A 19064-nucleotide genomic window follows, 5' to 3' on the forward strand; every position below is an offset into this window, starting at 1 on the left:
ATCCCAGGGTCTTGGGCTCGAGCCCCACGTTGGGCTCTCTGCTCAGCAGGGAGCCTGCTTCCCTTCCTCTCTCTCTGCCTGCCTCTCTGCCTACTTGTGATTTCTGTCTGTCAAATAAATAAATAAAATCTTTAAAAAAAAAGTGCTCTGTCCTTCAGGCAGGGTTTTAAAAAATATGGTCTCTCATCATCAATAGGAGAATCACAAAAAGAAAACAGAGAAATGGCCAACAAGCAAATGAAAAGAAGCTCAATGTCAGGCATCCAGTAAAGGCCAATATAATTACAGACTTGTGGTATCACTGCCGTGCACTGAAACTAATGGGACGTGTGTGTCGATGACACTGGATGAAAACAAATGCAAACAGAAGCCACATGGAGCCAGCACTACACACCCGCGCGAATGGCGACACCAAAGGAGACTGGCCACCTCAGGGCTGATGAAGGTGTGGAATGGCGGGAGCTTAGCTCACACTGGTGCGGGGATTATAAAATGGTACAGCTACTTTGGAAAACAATTCAGCAGTTTCTTACAAACATAACCTTACCATACAACCCAGTAATCCTCTTAGGTCCCTAGAGAAAGGAAAACCTGCCTCCAAAGACTTGTATGTGAACGTTCATAGCAGCTGTATTCCTAACAGCCCAAACCTGGAGATGACCGTGATATCACCAACCCGAGCAGAGAGAAACTGGGCTCTACACCTGCAGAGCAAGCAGCTACGGACCCCTGTGGCAACGCAAGCAAGTCTCTGAAACCAAAAGTACATACTACACGCCTTTTTTTTTTTTTTTCTACAAAATCCTAGAACAAGTTCAACTTACCTGTAGAGACAGACCACAGATTCACCTGGGACTGGAGGTCAGGGAGGATTGGCTGCAGAGGGACACAAGGGAACTTTCTGTGGCCTGTGGGACCTATTCCATATCTTGTTTGGTAGTGGTGACACAGGCAGCTACATTTGTTGGAAGGTACTTCCAAGATTGGTAGATTTTCTTTTGGGCAAACTCTATCTCAATAAGTTGATTTATTTTTAATTTTTTAAAAAGATTTTTATTTATTTATTTGACAGACAGAGATCACAAGTAGGCAGAGAGGCAGGCAGAGAGAGAGAGGAGGAAGCAGGCTCACTGCTGAGCAGAGAGCCTGATGCGGGTCTCGATCCCAGGACCCCGAGATCATGACCTGAGCCAAAGGCAGAGGCTTTAACCCACTGAGCTACCTAGGCACCCCCTCAATAAGTTGATTGTTTTGTTGTTTAAGATTTTATTTATTTGACAGAGAGATCACAAGGAGGCAGAGAGGCAGGCAGAGAGAGAAAGGAGGAAGCAGGCTTCCTGCTGAACAGAGAGCCCAATGTGGGGCTTGATCCCAGAACCTTGAGATCATGACCTGAGTCGAAGGCAGAGGCTTAACCCACTGAGCCACCCAGGCACCCCAATAAGTTGATTTAAAATAGGTTTACATATCTCTCCCGCTCCCCACCTCCCTGCCCCGCCATGGGCTCTTTTAGACCGGGTTTCTCAAAATGTGGCTTCTGGACTATGTGCATCAGCATCACCAGGAAAGCTGGTAAAAATCTGACCCACTGAAGCAGAATCTCTTGATGGGGCGGAGGAGGAGTCAAATACACCATCCACCACTGGATGGCCATCTGAATGGACCTCGGAGGCTGCTGGGCCCACCCATGCCAGCAGCTGGTCCCCACGGCTCTGTGACCCCAGCCAGTACCGGCAGTGGCATGATGATGTGTGGATTTCACACACTAGCAGCTGGTGGTGCCTGGTGGGAAGAGAGACTAGAGAAAATCCTTAGGAGGAATTCCATGCCGTCCAGCCTGCTGTGTCATCTCCCCAGCTTCAGTTTTGTACAAAGGGAAAGATGCGCTCTGAACGCCTGCCTGGAATCCATGAGAAGGCCCCTCGGCAAATGAGGTAATGACAGGCTGCAAGAAGGGGCAGCCCCAGCACTCACTTCTGAAGCCAGCAATTCTCAAGCCGGGCTGTGCGTCAGGATCTTGTGGACTTTTTTAAAAAGTCTAATTCCTCTTTGAATCATAGTAGTACATAAATACGGGCTCTTGAAACAAACAAGAAAACCGACCAACGAATACAGCTTCAGTAATACTAAAGTAAGCTTTTTAAACAACAAACATTGGTCCCTCTATAATCTTATTCCTGCTCCTTGTAAACACTGGAGTTTCTTAATCTTAAGTGTACAGCTTGATGAACGTTTATGTACGTGTCCACCTGACCCTGTCCGGATCCGGACCACTTCCAGCACCCTAGAATGTTCCCTGGGGACCCTTCTAAGTTCATATTTCCCTCACATAACCACTATTCTGACTCCAGTCACCATCAGTTAGTTTTAAGGCAACCACTTTAAATTATTTTTGCCATTTCTTCTAGTACTGTTTCCGTATTTCTTTCTTTCTTTCTTTCTTTCTTTTTTTTTTTAAGATTTTTATTTATTGAGACACCTGGGTGGCTCAGTCAGTTGAGCGGCTGCCTTTGGCTCAGGTCATGATCCCAGCGTCCTGGGATGGAGCCCCATATCCGGCTCCTTGCTCGGAGGGGAGCCTGCTTCTCCCTCTGCCTCTGCCTGCCACTCTGCCTGCTTGTGCTCTCTCTCTCTCTCTCTGACAAATAAATAAATAAAATCTTAAAAAAAAAAGATTTTTATTTATTGGGTGGGGAGGGGCAGAGGAAGAGGGGGAGAGAACCTCCACAATGAGTGCGGGGCCCAAGGTGGGACACGATCTCCTGACCCTGAGATCATGACTTGAGCCAAAGCCAAGAGTCAGTCACTTACCTACTGAGCCACCCTGGCGCCTCTCCATACTTCTAAATAATATGGTTACACTCCTGTTTCTTGGTCTGCCTACTTCGGACAGGAACTAGTAGCTTCTTAGAACAGTAGGTCAAAAGATCGCTCTTGTTTCAATTCCTCACCCGGTGAAGCTTAAAAACTTTAGGACTTCCGGGCTTTGGGACCACCCACCCCACCTGGCCACCCGTGCCCCAGGTGTCCCCCACCTGTGGTCCCTGGCCTTGAGTTGGGAGCAGCCTGACGGCTGCCAGTGTCAGATGCGCCTAACGAGCCAGGCTCGGGACCTTGCTGAGCAGGGCTGTGAGGTGTGAGTGGAACATGTTACCAAGCTCCGGGGTGAAACGGTAGCGGGAGTGAGAAAGCCAGGAGAAACACCAGAGCGTTTCTAAGATTTTTATTGCTTGCCCAGTGCACTCTTAGGACCCCACCCCTCTCTGCCAGCCAGCCCGTGCGTTCTGTACCAGAGACTGGTGTGAACGGACCAGTAAAGGTTCTGTTCAAGAGGAAGCTGAACGCCTGGCCTGCCCCTGACGAGGGAGGTCGGTGGGCCCAGGACAGTCGCATCGAGTGCTTGGCACCAAGGGAACATGCAGGTACTGTCCCCGGTCACTGAGAGAGGTCGTCTGGACAGCCTGCACAGACTAAACCAGTCCTCCGGCCCCCCTCCGGCTACTCCCTCTGGCCTGAAGGCCCCTCACTGAACCCCAACACAGACATCTTTAGGCTGGTGTCCCCACACCTGTCAGGGGAAGAGCTGCCTCGAACCTCCCCACAATTTTGATTTCCTTCCTCACCCTGTGCTTTGCAGCTCCCGGGTTTTCCTGCCCGGGGCCGGGGTGGGGGTGGGCTGTGCTCCGCATCTTCCCAGCCTTGGGCATCAGGGGCTCAGAAGCCCAGCCAGTGCCGCACACCGTGAACCTTACCCTCTGCCAGCTTGGGGCCGGGAAGGACACCCTCCTCTTCCCTCCTCCGGGGACAACCACTTCTCACTTGCTGTCCTCCAACACTGTTGGTCAGCGGTGTCGGCCATGCACCCAGCCGCCGCATCCCAGCCTCGGTCCCTGCGCTCAGGGGAGAACCGCCTGGCAGCACCTGGGATCGCTAAGGCCTCCTGGTCCTCCAAGACTTGGGGGCAGGGGGTGTGCAGGTTGAATTCAGCAGGTGAGGGAGAGGATGGGAAATGGGCATTTTAATGAGGGAGAAACCTAGGCTCAAAAAAGCAAAAAAAAAACTTAAACAAAAAGAAAACCACACACCATCCCAGGGTAATCGAACAAATCTGCTTCAGAAGCTGGACACTCAGCCCGGGCCACAGAAAGCCTCCTTTCCCTTGGACATGACCCGCCTGAGCCAGAAGTCCAGTCCCTTATGGCTCAGAAAGGGCCCCTGTTGAGCACAGAGCAGGGAGACCTGGAAGTCTGGGTCCAGGCAAGAGGCTACCCCAGCCGGCACCCTGGCTTCCCCTGGGGTGGCTGCAGGCCCCCAAGTCTCAGGATGGGTGGAAGCCAAGTCACTTGGTCCCCTTGGCGCAGACCCACGGTCTTGGAGAGGCACAGTCCAAAGCCACCAGCTTGCCTCCCTCCAGGCCCCCGCACTTGAGATCTGGCTGGTCCTCCTCTTCCTCCGGGAGTCTGGGGAGGGTGAGAAGAAGGGACAGAGCTCAGGGTGACGGCCCCTGCTGGCCTGTGTGCCTGCTGCCGATGCTGGCATGGGTAAGGCTTCATCACTGCACGGGGCCAGGGGGTCTGGGAAGGGTCCTCAGATGGGAGCCGTGAGGATGCGCCATAGCTCACGAGAACCACCCAGATCCCTCTGTGCAGCCCCCTCATCTACAGAACAGGGCAATGGTCCTGCGTGGGTGAGTGCTCTGGGGGCCCGAGCAAGGGATGGGGTGACTGGGACAAGTGAAACTAAGGCTCCAAGCCAGACGGGGCAAGGAGGGTGGGGGGGTGTCAGCAGAGAGGAAGGCCCCAGCCCCTCTGTGGCATGTGCTGTGATGTCATTCTGGTCGTACTGGAGACAGAGGGGCCACCCACCCAGGCCCATGGTCACTCACAGCTGAGGTGACAGTGGGGCCCCGTCGATCCAGTGCCAGCCCTGGGGGCCTCGCCGGGCCCCCACCCAGGAGTACTTGGGGACTGGGTATCCGCTCAGGAAGTCCTGAAGGAAAAAAGCAGCGGGTCACCCTTCTTCGGACGCTAGTAAGACTCACCTGGGGCTTCTGTGCCCCCTCCTCCCCGGTGGACCTCGGGCAAGTTCCCAGCTCACCCAGCTGTCCCCAAACACCAGGAACTGGAAAGCTGTATTGGATGCTTGCCGGTTGCCAGACACTGGAGACCGGAAATGGGGGGATCCATTCTCAGCCTCAAGGGGAGAGAGCATGTTAAGGCCAGTCCCCACCAAGCAGTGCGAGCTGGGTATGGAGGGGACAGAGCAGAGGGCCGGCAGGGCACTGGTCAGTGACATCATATCAGCTCAGCATGTTATTAAGAGTATTTTTTTAAAAGATGAGAACACAGACCATGGAGCCATAAGAAGCAAGTTATGGGACATCAAGGGTTACGGTGGGTAAAAAGGCTGACTCCGAGTGTGGCACGATTACAGTCACGACAAAATGTGTTCGCATGAGAACGCAGACGCACGAGGGGAACGACGAAAACCCCAAGGATGTCAGAGAGCTGTTAGAGATGATCTGCCTCTTCAGTATTTGTCCTTGATGTCACACATTAAAGGAACAAATGGCATTTAAAAATGTTTAACTTGGAAAAAGATGTTTTAATGTTGTAAGTCCCGGCATGAGGCCGCAAAGCTGGCGTGGTTTCAGAACTTACTTTGCCGCCACTTTGCACGCAAGGTCACACCCTTCCTGCCACTCCCAGGAGTGATTCCACTTTGGAAAATAAATCCAAGAACATAAAGGGGAGAAAATGAACTTACCCAAAGATAACACAGCGCTATTTAGAAAGGAAAAATGGAAACCACCCAAATGCTCGGCAATCAGGAAATAACTGGGCCCGTTATGGGATATCAACACGATGGAAAATTACAATGCTGTTCAGGATGCCAAGTACGTAGAAAATGTAACTATGAAATCATGCTGAGTGAAGAAAAGCAGACCGCACCGGGAAGGACACTTTGCTCACAACATCCAGAAGCCTCTATTCACGAGCGAAAATTAGGAGACTGTCCTGTGTGAGTTTAGGGTTTGACCAGCTCTTCCCGAGAAAACTTGTTTAAGTTGAGAAATCCCAAACCTCGCTATTTAACCCTGGTTCTTATAAAGTAAGCACGAAAGTAATGACCGTCCCCTGTAGGGACCCTGTGCGGACCCCGTGTAAAGTAAGCTGCCCTAACCAGACTCCGGAGCTTGGTGCATGGCACTTTCCCATGTGGGACCGTGAACCTGGCGAGGACGGGGAAGGCACACCCACGGCCACACGTCGGGCTGGACTGCAGGCCGAGGCCCGCCAGCAGGGCCAGGCAGGGGGCTGTGCAGGGGAGGACGGGGAACCCGGAGGCGGCTGGGAGCTGAGTCAGCAGGCAGAGCAGCTCTGGGCAGTGGCTGCAGCAGAGGGGTCCCCTGCTGGCCGGCACCCTCCTCCTGGGAACTGGGAAGGAACACCGGGGCACGGGGCTTCTCCCAGCACCGGGACACCCCCCATTCAAATTCCGGTCCTGTGGGACCTTAGGCAAGGACACCTTTCTGAGCTTCCATACGGGCCTCCGAAGTGGGGCACATTGGGAAGGAGGCCTGAGAGGATCTGTATAAAGCCAAGGGCATAGTGTACACACTCACTACAGGAGAACTCTGCGGTCTGGGCCGGAGGGTGTGCAAACGCAGCCCCCAACACAGGGGACCTCATCTGAGGTCCCCAGTGTTGCCAAGAAGCCCCTGCCCTCAGTTCTGGCCCCAGGCCACCTGGCTTGCCCTGACTTCCACCTCTGCGCCTCCCGGAACAGGAGGCATGGCCCGTCCCTGAACACTCACTCCTTTCCACCCTTCCTTCCTCGTAGCGCGGACACCGTGCACTTGTTCTCACAGCTAGCAAAAACCATGGTAAGGGAAAAGCATCATCCACAGATGAAAATTCCAGAAACTCAAGAATCACTTGAGTTCAAACCACCGCTCCCATAATGATGCCGCCGGCGTCCCTGGGCCTCCATGGCCTCCCGAAGGCGCTTCTCCAACTTGGCCACCAATGTTGGGGCCCATGGGAATGGGATCCTGAGCAGAATGTACTTGAAACCCCATATCTGGCATCTTAAAGTGGAGGTAAATTATCTGCTCTGCCCTCAAACATTTCTTTTTTTCTAAAGTTGTGGTAAAATACGTATCATGGAATTGAGCATTTTCATCATTTTTAAGTGTCCAGGTTGGTGGCATCGCGGTTGTCCACGCTGTTATGTGACCATTAGGGCCGTCTGCCTCTGGAACTACCTTCCTCAAGGGAAACTCCCTGCACCTCCAACACCTACCCCCCAACCCTGCCAGCCCTACTCCGCTTTCCACCTGTGTACATTTCCGCTTTCATATGCAAATGATCAATTAGTTAATTGGCTTAATCCTAGGACGGGTATTTCTTCGTGTCTTTTTTCACCTTCCTGCAGTCGGTGCATGAGGCTGACAGTCATGTGCGCACCTTGAGCTCCCTGCACCCCAGGAGACACAGCTGTGTGAGACCAAGGGCACCGACGGCACCTCAACTTTCTCTCTTTTCGCTAATCTGGAGCAAACCCAGCTCTGCGGAAGGATGAGACCTGCTTCTCCCAGGGCTGGGTGAACCACTGGTACCACAGCAAAATGTCTCTGGGTGTGGGTCCCAGCTCCTGGAGCCTGGCCTTTGCCCACTGCCCCTGCCTGCCTTGCCCTGCCCCGGTGCCTCCTGGAGCGTCTGGCCCTCGTCCAGAGCTCGGAAGGATTCCAGAGTTCCACAGTCATCATATTCCAGAGTTTAACTGCCTGGGAACTAATCCTCTTTTTGCAAGGAACTTACTCAGACACGTATGTCCCAAATAATTGATCCTGAATGCTTAGTTTTAAAAGAATTCTTTATCTCAAGCTTGCAGTTTGGTTGGTGTAAGCCCATCTCCCGTGGCAGGGTGCACCTGCCACGGACCAGAGGGCTGAGGTCATTCTGAACTGAACCCGTGTCCTCAGGGGCTGGAGGGCAGAGGCAGGCTTTCCGAGGATGCTTGCTGGGCTCGGTGGGTCCCTGCCAGGCTCGGCCCCCTCCCCCAGCGCCACCACTGTCCAGGGACTCACCTCTGCTCCCATTCCCACTGGCTTTCATTTTGCCGACGCTAACAGGGAGGGGCCTGGGAAGGTTCCTCAACACAGCTGGTTCTTACTTGACAAGTATAAGAACTCCAGGCCGCCCCAGGCCTCTTGGCAACACCTTTATAAACCAATCTTCTTCATAGGCTACTGTCCCTCTGGCATTTCCTCCAAATTATACACAGCACAGATTATTTGCAGAACATTTAGAAAATTAAAAAATAATAATTAAAACTTTAAGGAAGAAGAAGAAGAAAAGACCAGTCATAAATCTTGCCCCCAGGGGTAACCACAATTAGAATAACGAGTATACATATTTCCTTCCTGTGTTTTTTCTTTGCGTGTATCTTTTTATCATACTGAGAGCCCAGATTTGGTGTTTTTCAATCGGCACTGTATCTTTTTCATTTCCCCATGTTTTTTGAAGCAGAGTGTTATTCCTGGTGATCAAATAACTCACTATATTTCCCCAGCTCAGTGTTATATCCACCTCCGGGAACTCTCCCAGATGGAAAGAAAGAGGCAGGGACTCCCTTCCTGTTGTCTGGTGCAGAATAGCTTTCAGGTCAGGACTGGGCAGAACAGTCCAAGAAAACAAAATATCATGTATGAGAAATCCTAAGTAACATATTAACAAGTCAAATCCAGAAGTCCTGGGGGAAGAAAAAATCCTGGCTAAGTAAACTATCACAAGAGCCCTAGAATATTAAAGAAAAAAAAAATCAATGTAATTCACACAAAAAGAAATCCGGGAAGTGAACAAAAAGATATCATCTCAACAGACACACAAAAAACCATCCAATGAAATTAAACTCATTCATGTTTAAAACTTTTAAGAAAATAGGAGTAGGAAGGAATTTCCTGAAATGATAACAGAAGGGGAAAATAAGAGACAAGAACAGGAGATGATAGCAATGAGAAATTCCCATAACACTTGGGTAGCTGGACAACCGTGATAGGCTGAGCAGCCCCAAGAAAGTGCTGTGGTTTTTCAAGGGAAAGGTCGAGTGAGAGGAAGCTGAGAAAGATGCCATTCTGAATTGAGAAGGCCCCAAATGCTCAAATATTAGAGGCGACAGGTCCTTCTAGAGGCCGAGACACAGGAAAGGGGCCTGGAAAAGTCTGGTGACAAGTCTACAAAAGCAGCGGCAAAGGCCCCTCTCCCACCCCTTCCCACAAAATCCACTCACCCCTCCCGTATGGCAGGTCACCAGAACTGAGAGAGAAACCACAGGGGACCGGGGACCCAGAGCACCAGGTCTGGCTGAGGTTTGGAGGAAGTTAGACTAAAAAAGGAGAGGGATTAAGTGCTACATTCTTACAAGTGAAACCTTGGCTCCCTTTCCCCACTGCTCCTGGAATGCTGACATCTTAGCATTCACTTAAAAAAAAAAAAAAAGAAAAGAAAAAGAAAAAGAATAGTTGAGGCCCAGTGTGATGTCCCCATTGCAAAGCCTGCCCCTGCTAAAGCCCAGTGCAGCCCCTCCTCTCCACCCCCACACAGAGCTTCCAGCCTGTTCTCTAGTGCCTCCCTCTGGATTATAACAGCTAGGGATCATCAGACATTTCAGGACATTTTCTAACATGAAAAGACAAAAAAACCCCACAACTCAGTACATAGAATAAAAAGTACTTGCAGAAAAAAAGCAGATATAGTACAGGGAGCAGAACAAATTCCAAAACAAAGTTAGCTATATCTACTAATCTATAATGAGATAAGAGAGGGGCGCCTGGGTGGCTCAGTGGGTTAAGGGCCTGCCTTCAGCTCTGGTCATGATCCCAGGGTCCTGGGACTCGGGCTCCCTGCTCAGCAGAGAGCCTGCTTCTCCCTCTCCCTCTGTGTGCATGTACTCTCTCTCTCTCTCTGTCTCTCAAATAAATAAGTAAATCTTTATAATGAGATAAAAGAAGATATTGCATCCTTGAAACAAATAGGACACCATAAAAAAGGATATTTGAAGAACCAAAAAGAGTTCTCAAAACTAAAAATAAGGCAGCAGAAATAAAAATGAAGAAAAACACCAACAAAGGGATAGGATTGTTCAATTTCAGGACAGAGGGAGAAGAAAGATGAAAGCCCTGAAATTTGGAGTTGGGGGGGGGTCACATACAAAGGATCGGAAATCAGAAATTATTAAATGGTAACACTGAACACTGGGAGATAATGAAGGGAAACCACCCTAGAATTCTATACCCAGCCAAGCTATCAGTCAAATAAGTTTAGAATAAAAACATCTTCAGACATGACAGGTCTCAAGAAATTTACCAGGCATGCACTATTTTTCCAGGAAACTTAACATGTATATGTGCTCTACCAAGAAAAGGCTATAAACCAAGAAAAAGTCTTGAGATCTAGGAACCAGGGATCCCACCTAGGAAAATGGCAAAAGCATACCAAGGATGGAGACAAGATTCAAAGACAACATATACCTTGAGCACTGTGCGCCTTCCCTCCCCAGGACAGATCAATACAGTGATTAAACACGCGTTTCTATGGTTTCTTTCTTTTTTTTTTTTTTTAAAGATTTATTTATTTATTTATTTATTTGTCAGAGAGAGAGAGAGAGGAGCGAGAGCGAGCACAAGCAGACAGAGTGCCAGGCAGAGGGAGAAGCAGGCTCCCCGCCGAGCAAGGAGCCCGATGTGGGACTCGATCCCAGGACGCTGGGATCATGACCCGAGCCGAAGGCAGCTGCTTAACCAACTGAGCCACCCAGGCGTCCCATGTGGTTTCTTGATTAACGCCTGCCGCACTCACTGCTCTGTTGGCCGTGCAAAGGTGAGGCCGGGTGTTCTAGCTCGTCCTTGAGTCCCCGGTGTCAAACACAGTGTAGGTGCCTGATAAATACTTATGAAAGCACTGGAAGAAGGAATGCTCCCCGTTAACTGCTTGGCCACAGGGTGGACGGGACCGTCCCTGCCCCCATCTTCCCTGCTCCACCTCTCTTCTTGGAAGGAAGAGTAATTTGAAGACCTTGGACCCCTGAGGTCTGGTCCTCTCGCATGTCACGTTATTTCCCCAGGCCTTGGTGATTTTCTCCGTAATGCGGCGATGCACTAGATCTTTGCCAGGAGTCTGTGGTCTGTGAGGATACCCACATCCTCCCACCGCCCACCGCCTCCGTCTCACCTGCGTGTGGCTCAGCAGCGGGAGGGTAGCCTGGTGAGCTGAGCAGAAGGCCTGGCTGGCCTCCCAGGCCTGAGCCTCGGCAGAGAGGTAGTAGCAGTTCTCCTCGGACCACATCCAGCCCCGGGGGCACGGCCGGCACCTGGTCCCTGCGAGCAGAGAAACCGCTATAAAGAACTGAATGTACGCACGTGAAAAAAGTCAAAATCTAGGGCGCATGGGTGGCTCAGTCGGTCAAGCGTCTGCCCGAAGGCCTGGTCCTGATCTCAGGGTCCTGGGATCAAGCCCCACATCGGGCTCCCTGCTGAGTCCTCTCCCTTCTCCCTCTCCCTCTGCTGCGTCCCCTGCTTGTGCTCTCACTCTCTGGCTCTCGCTCTCTCTCTCTCATAAATAAATGAAAATCTTTAAATATATATATAAATAAATAATCAAAACCTAGGCACTGTTTTGAGTGAGGGGGCAAATCTGGAGTGTGGAACGGGTGATCCCTGGGAGAGCAAGCAGGGTGGGCAGGGCCCCGGGCAGACTGTGGAGTCTGTGCAGGGCACAGAGCTCCTCCCCCAGGTGGGGTCTGCCAACCCCCTGCTTGTTAGAGCACAGGCTGTGTCCAGTGGGAGGCAGGAGCTCTTTGTCCCTCTCTTTGCTCAACAAGCCCGGTGGGGATGTCATTTTCTAATTCTCACAAAGCTGCCGTAAGAAGTAGACCCCCTGGTGGTGGACAGGGGAGGAGAGGGACCAGGAGGAGGCACCACACCTGCTCTAGACGCCAGAGCCACGATGGCGACTGCGGACACGGCCAGGAACACGGCCATGACCGCCAGCGCCCAGCGCAGGGACTTCATGTACATAGGCAGCCCTGGGGGAGCAGACAACCAGGAGAGACGGGTTAGAAGGAGACGACCCAAACCACACCCGACTTGGAACCGCACTGACTCACATACCAGCACCCCAATCCCTTGGCCCAAGACACCACAAAAACCCACTCAATTTAGGACAGAACTTCCTGTTGGGGAGAAAAATGCTTGAAGATATTCTGCTTCTTAAATAATTAGAAGATCTAAGAGTCCGTTCAAGAAAGGGAACAAATGAGTGGCTGACAACCGTGCTCTGAGCACTGAATGGACACGAGACACAGGGCACAGACCGCACCAAGAACAGGGCCAGACCTCTGCACTCACGGAGCTAACGGTACCGGGAGCTGCCCCTCCAGAGAGGGATGCGGGTTCCGTTTCAGCTTGGACAGACCTGGGTTCAGGTCTGGCCTCCACAGCGCCCCCCCCCCCATGTGTTTTTGGTCTTTTCCCATTTTGCCAGTGAAATCACCTGCCTCTTCTATCTCCCTGGGTCACTGGAGGCCACCAGGGAAGCATCGTGCAGGGCGTGCTTTGCAGGCAGGAGAGCAGGAGACAGAGGTGAGGCTACCCGCAGCTCAGGGCCGCGGGGGACCGAGAAGGGCAGTGAGGCTGCAGGGGGGGAAGGAGCTCCGGAGATGGAGCTGGGAGGGAGGAAAGGCGCTGGCAAAGGCTCAGAGAGAGAGAGAGAACTTGTTCGATTGTCAGAATCTGCCCTGGTGACGGAGTGACGGTGGAGACCAGAGGGGAAAACAGGGAGAAGAAAACGCAGTAAATGGCTAATCACGGCCATCGGCGGTTGTAAGCAGCCTTCCACCCAGAAACATCTAAAGTAACCGAGCACTCCTGAATTTGATCTCTGCCTGGACACAGAGGCATGAAATCAATGCAAAGAGGCCTCTCTTTAGATGTGAGTTCAATTTAAACTTCCCAGGGTGTCTGGGTGGCTCAGTCGGTTAGGTGTCTGCCTTCAACTCGGGTCATGATCTGGGGGTCTTGGAATCGAGCCCCACGTCGGGCTCCCTGCTCAGCGGGGAGCCTGCTTTTCTCTCTCCCTCTACCACTCCTCCTGGCTTGCGCTCCCTCTCTCTCAAACAAATAAAATACTTGATTTTATTTTTTTAAAGGTTTTATTTATTTATTTGTCAGAGAGAGAGCACAAGCAGGCAGAGCGGCAGGCAGAGGCAGAGAGAGAAGCAGGCTCCCTGCTGGACAAGGAGCCTCATGCGGGACTCGATCCCAGGACCCTGGGATCATGACCTGAGCCAAAGGCAGCAGCTTTTAACCGACTGAGCCACCCAGGCATCCCAATAAATAAAATATTTTTTAAAAATTTAAAAAATAAACTTCCCAGACACCTGCTGCCAGGGGCTGGAGGACCCACCCACATCTCGGGGCCATAGCCTGAAAATGCCACATGTCCAGCGTAAGGGTCCCAAGAACTCAATCATCATATTTTTGCCAAAACCCAAAACAGTGGAGGTTAATTCTCCAGCAAATATCTCATTATTTTGAAGAGACTAATTCCATTTTTAAAACCATATGCATATGCATATGTACCTCCACATGAATACACACAACATTGTACACAAAGAAAGCTGGGACACATTTCCAAGGTTTTTCATAAAACATGTTTTCAATCATAACTCAACTCTAAAAGCACTTTTGAAGTCCTTGATTTCCTATTTCCATTAGAAAAAAACACTTGCTTCAAAGACTGAAAAGGGAAGTGTGTTACACAGATATATACGAAGAGTCACATTCCATCTGTGACCTTTTTGGAGTTTGCTTTTTTATTTTTAATTACATAATCTGCTTCTTAGAGGGATTTGACCCAAATTTTCATCAGCTGATAAATGGATAAACAAAATGTGGCATATCCATACAGCAGAACATTCAACCATAAAAGGCAGGGCTGGTGGGTGCTGGGCCGTGGCTGAACAAGAGAACTTTATGCCAAGTGAAAGAAGCTTGTCCCAGAAGGACACATATGAGTCCATCTATGAAATGTCCAGAATAGGCAAACCCACAGGGACAGAAAGTGTCTCAGTGGTGGCCTGGGAGAGACTGGGGGGGGGGGGGGGGGTTTGACAGCTCAAAGATACAGCGTTTCTTTTTAGGGTGTTGAAAACATGCTAAAACCACCTGTGTGATGTGTGATGACTATGCACATTCGGGAATGTGAAGACCACTGGCCCACACGCTTGAAGTGGGTGGACTGTGCGGTTACATGAATTATAACTTGATAAAGCTGTTACCAAAAAAAAGTGACTTGAATCTGATTGGAATCAAAGATACATATAAATTGAGAGTCTTAAAATAAAAGCAGAACTAAAAAACCTGGAGAAGAAAAGGAACACAAGTCTACCAGTCACCTCGGTCAATGCAACGACCGTGACTGCACGCTCTGGCCTTTCAGAAAAGAATGCATTAAAAAAAAAGAGCAGGTTACACAGTCCCACCCACCTTCCGCTCAGGGCTGCATGGCTGACCTTGGGAATGGCCCCCTACAGAGCCAGAGTCCTCCCAAACTTCCAGGCAGAGGAAGTCCTGCCTACCCCTTTCCAAGGTAATTCCTTTTTTTTTGTTTGTTTAAAGATTTTATTTATTGGAGAGAGATTATATAATGAGAGAGATAGCGAGACAGAATGAGTGGGGGAGAGGCAGAGGGAGAGGGAGAGGGAGAAGCAGACTCCCCACTGAGCAGGGAGCCCCACGTGGGGCTCGATTCCAGGACCCTGGGATCATGACCTGAGCTGAAGGCAGCCGCTTAACCGACTTAGCCACCCACGTGCCCCTCCAAAGCAATTCCTAATTACACAGGTAACCCCAAAACATTCTCCTTACAAAAAAATGAAAACACACATAAAGCTAAAGCCCCTCTAAACCCGTCTTCACCCCACTTCCAATTCTGGACCCCCTTAAACCGAATCCTCTCGTGTCTGCAAACACACCCAGTCCCACGTGGCAATAATAACACACACTCCCTTTCTCTCCAGCACCTTCCCTTCAGCTCCACTCTCTAGCTTCCACCCAATTTCCCTTTCCCCAGGCTGGATGGCATCTCTGATGTCACATCCTCTGTTCACTCTCGAACTGCGAGTCCCTCTTAATCTGCCACATTTCCTACAGGCAGCTGAAGCACTGTCTGTTTCCTCCTAGTCAGATCCAGTGGCCTGGGGTGGAACCAGGTTTTCTGGGGCTTAAAGGTTATTCAATTTGAGGGGAAAATCTTAAAAAAACAAAACAAAACAAAACAAAACAAAAAACAGAAAAGAAGAAAACTTCCAAATACAAAGCTCAGAATAGGACTGACTCAGGGGGCTGGTGCCCATGAGTGTCCCTTTTGTGTCACTGCTTCAGGTAAAGCTGTTACAAACGCCCTTGCTCCTCCAGCTTGGCCTGACCATGCTGGGCATCACCCTTCCGTGCCCCATTTCCTCCAGGCCCCCAGCACCGAGTACATTCTTCCTGCCCATCCCACCAAAATTCGAACTACCTCTGGAGTTCCGAGGCCCACCCCACCTTCTCCAAAAGACACCTTCTGGGGGCCTGGGTGGCTCAGTGGGTTGAGCCTCTGCCTTCGGCTCAGGTCATGATCTCAGGGTCCTGGGATCGAGCCCAGCATCAGGCTCTCTGCTCAGTGGGGAGCCTGCCTCCCCTTCTCTCTCTGCCTGCCTCTCTGCCTACCTGTGATCTCTGTCAGATAAATGAATAAAATCTTAAAAAAAAAAAAAAAGACACCTCCTCCCCCAGCCTCTGTTCTCACGCTCAGCTCCAGAGTCCTCCCTGCCCAGACCCCCCTGGCTCCAGCCCAGGCTGACCTGTACTTGTACTTTTTTTTTAGTCCTAGACTCTTTAATTACTCTGACAAAAAGCTGTAGACTCATTGTGGTAGAGAGAATAACGTCCATCCTTGCCCCAAAGATGCGCATGACTTAATCCCTGGAACCTGTAAGTTAGGTTACATGGCAAAGGGCACTTCAGGTTCTGGTCGGAATTAAGGCTGCTTATTAGCTGACCTTAAGATGAAGAGATCTTCCCGGGTGTTCTGGGTGGGCCCAATGTAAACACAAGGGTCCGAATAAACAAGAGGGAGGCAGAAGAAGAGGAAAGTCAGAGAGGGCAGCAGAAGGAATCAGCCCAACATTGCTTGCTGGCTTTGAATATTCTGAGAGGCCTGAACTAAGGAATGCAGCCTCTTCTAGCTCCAAAAGGCAAGGAAACAGAATCCCCCCTTGAGCCCCCAGGAAGGAACATAAGGCTGCTGACTGCTCAGCTTTAGCCCGGGGAGCCCACATCAGACTTCTGACCCACAGAACTGTAAGATAATAAATTTGTGTTGTTTCAAACCACAAAGTTTGAGGCAATTTGTTAGGGCAGCAATAGGAAATACATCTTTGGGGGGCCTGGGTGGCTCAGTGGGTTAAGCAGCCGACCCTTGATTTTGGCTCAGGTCATGATCTCAAGGTTGTCAGATGGGCCCCGTGTGGGGCTCCACACTGCCTGCAGCCTGCTTGGGATTCCCTCTCTTCCTCTCCCTCTGCCCTGCCCTGTCTTAAGAAAACAAAACAAACAAACAAACAAACAAAAAAAAACCAATATACCATCATTTAGAAAATGTGCTCACGCCAAACTGCAAAATCCCGAGTGATCTGTGTCCCTGAACTCTCCCCGGGACTAAGATGTGGCAGAGTCCCTGAGGCTTTGGGGCCTGTCTAGCTGGCCTGGCCTTCCTCTAACCTGGCCAAACTCTTGGCACACTGCCTCCTGAGCTTTCCAGTTGGAAGGGGCCTTTGCCACTCCTGAATCCTACTCACTTTTCAACACTTATTCCAGGAAGCTCTGCCATGCCCCCAAGCTCACCAACCACTCCCTCCTGGCTCCTGGTCCAGGATTGTTTATGCTCCTTTATTACTATTATTATTATTATTTTTTTTTTAAGAAAGCGAGGAGAGGGAGGGCAGAGGGAGAGGGAGAAAGAATCCTAAGCAGGCTCCACGCCCAGCACAGAGCTGGGGAAGGGCTCCATCTCACCACCCTGAGATCACGACCTGACTGAAATCGAGAGTCAGAGGCATAACCGACTGAACCACCCAGGCGCCCCTCCAGGCTCCTTCTTGTCCTCTGACAAGCTCCTTCTTGTCCTCTTGTCCCCCAAGACCGGCCCCTCTCCGCCGTCCCCAGTCCCCCCGCAGTAGCTGATGAATGGGGGAGTGTTTGGGGCCCGATGCTCCCCAACAGAGGCGGAGAGAGAAGGGGAGTCCGGGGCGGGAGACCCGGTTCCCGCCCGAGCCGCCGGCGCCGTCGGGTGATCCTGGAAGACCTCCCTCTCCTGGAAGTCCTCCCACCTCTACTTCTCAGCCACGCCGCGCGCACGAAGAGGGAACGTGGAAGTTCTCGCGCTGGGGAGGCGGAGTGGTGGCGGAAATAGAGGTTTTATTCTCTCGGCACAGACGAACGCCGTACAATTACCTAGCCCCGAATGTTACGGATCCCAGGCCGGACAGGCCAGGTGGGGCCGGGGCAGCGGGGCGGTCGTCCGGGTCCCCTCGGGCCTCGGCCGCAGTGGCCCCGGCGCTGGGCGGCTGTGGGGGGCGCTCAGGCGGCGTCGCCCCCTCCCGGCCGCGCGGGCTTACCTACGAGCTGTATGGCCCGGGGCAGCTTCTCGTCGCCGCCCGTCTCCGCGCTGTGCAGCAGCGCGCCGGCCTCCTCCTTCTCCAGCCCCAGCTCCCTGCAGCGGCCGCGGCACGTGGGGGAGCCCGGGAGCTCCGAGCGCCCGTCGGCGGGGCTCGCCCTGCCTTCGGCGTCGAGGCCGCGCTCGGGCCGGGCGGGGGTCCGTGGCAGCAGCGGGTGCGCGGGGAAGGCGTGGCGGGAGAAGGCCGGGGACTCGGGCACCGGCACGGTGAGGAAGCGCGGGGACGGCGCCGGCGAGGGCGCGCGGCTGCCGCCCGCCACGCCCACGGACTTCACGCGCACGTCCACCTGCAGCTCCACCGGGGCCCAGGCGCCCTGCGGCGGCTCCCCCGGCACCAGCTCGGCCCCCGGCGCCTCGCCCGCCCGCGGCTGCTCCGCTGAGGCGGGGCCGGGCGACGGCGGCTCGGAGCCCGCGGACACCTGGCGGCGGAAGGCGCCGTAGCCCAGGCTGGGGGGCGGGAGCCGCAGGAGCGCCGGGCGAGGCGGGGGCAGCTTCTTCCCGCCGGAGAGGTCCTGGCCCGCGGCGCGGGCCAGACTCGGGCTGCTCTCGGGACTCTCGAGCTGTCGCTCCTCTGCGGGAACCTGCGGCTGCTCCGGCGCCGCGACCTGGCTCCCCAAGGGCTCCATTGGGAACTCGGCTCCGGGTTGGTCTCCTCCGGACCCTGTTTGGGCCCGCTCCATCCGGTGAGCAGAGCGACTGAGAGCCGCAGAGCGAGCGCACCTGGGCCCAGGTATGGAGTCGGCTTCACCACCTGGCTCGGGATTGGTCCAGCCTGGTCCCTGAAGTTTCCAGGCCACGCCTCTCTGCCCCGCCCACCCGAAGGACCCCGCTGGGATTGGCAGCGGCTGGGATTCTGTTGGCCACGCCCCCTCAGGCTTCCACGCCCGCTCCGCAGGGCTGCGGGAGAGAGGAGCAGAGGGCCGGCCCGTGGGGTTACCGAGAAAGAACTGGAAGCAGAAGCTGAAGGAGAACCCAGAGCCCCACCCGACTCCTTCCTCTTCTTTGTCCCCAGTTCCACGGCCCTCTGCCATTGCGCTGATTTTGAGGATTACAGTTTGGGCTGAGAGCGGTTGGCCAAGTCTATGAGATGCTGCGACCTCAGGAAACAAAACAAAACAGCGGAGCCAAAAGAAATTCGGTGGCCTGGGGAAAAGTAGCAGAGCTGGTTGTCCTGACAGTGTAGTGGGGTAAGGGACACCACACCTAGGAGACTTCCCTGCAGCAGAAGTCCCAGGGACAGCCGGAGGGACATCTGGAGGGATGACTTAGTAGCCTAACTCATTA

The 19064-nt window shown here is 52.6% G+C and overlaps 1 protein-coding gene across 1 annotated transcript; it reads right to left on the reverse strand.

Annotated features, from left to right (window-relative positions):
- Positions 1-3207: 3207 nt before the first annotated feature.
- Positions 3208-18460, reverse strand: KLRG2 (killer cell lectin like receptor G2; the record flags this gene model as incomplete). The annotated part of the gene is made up of 5 exons (XM_080818570.1): positions 3208-4460; positions 4886-4989; positions 11235-11380; positions 11986-12087; positions 17722-18460. 5 exons carry the CDS (start codon positions 18458-18460, stop codon positions 4340-4342), a joined length of 1212 nt encoding a protein of 403 aa, XP_080674696.1. The 3' UTR covers positions 3208-4339.
- Between the last annotated feature and the right edge of the window lie 604 nt (positions 18461-19064).

This window comes from Martes martes, assembly GCF_963455335.1.
Source record: "Martes martes genome assembly, chromosome: 11".
Classification (NCBI taxonomy): domain Eukaryota; kingdom Metazoa; phylum Chordata; class Mammalia; order Carnivora; family Mustelidae; genus Martes; species Martes martes.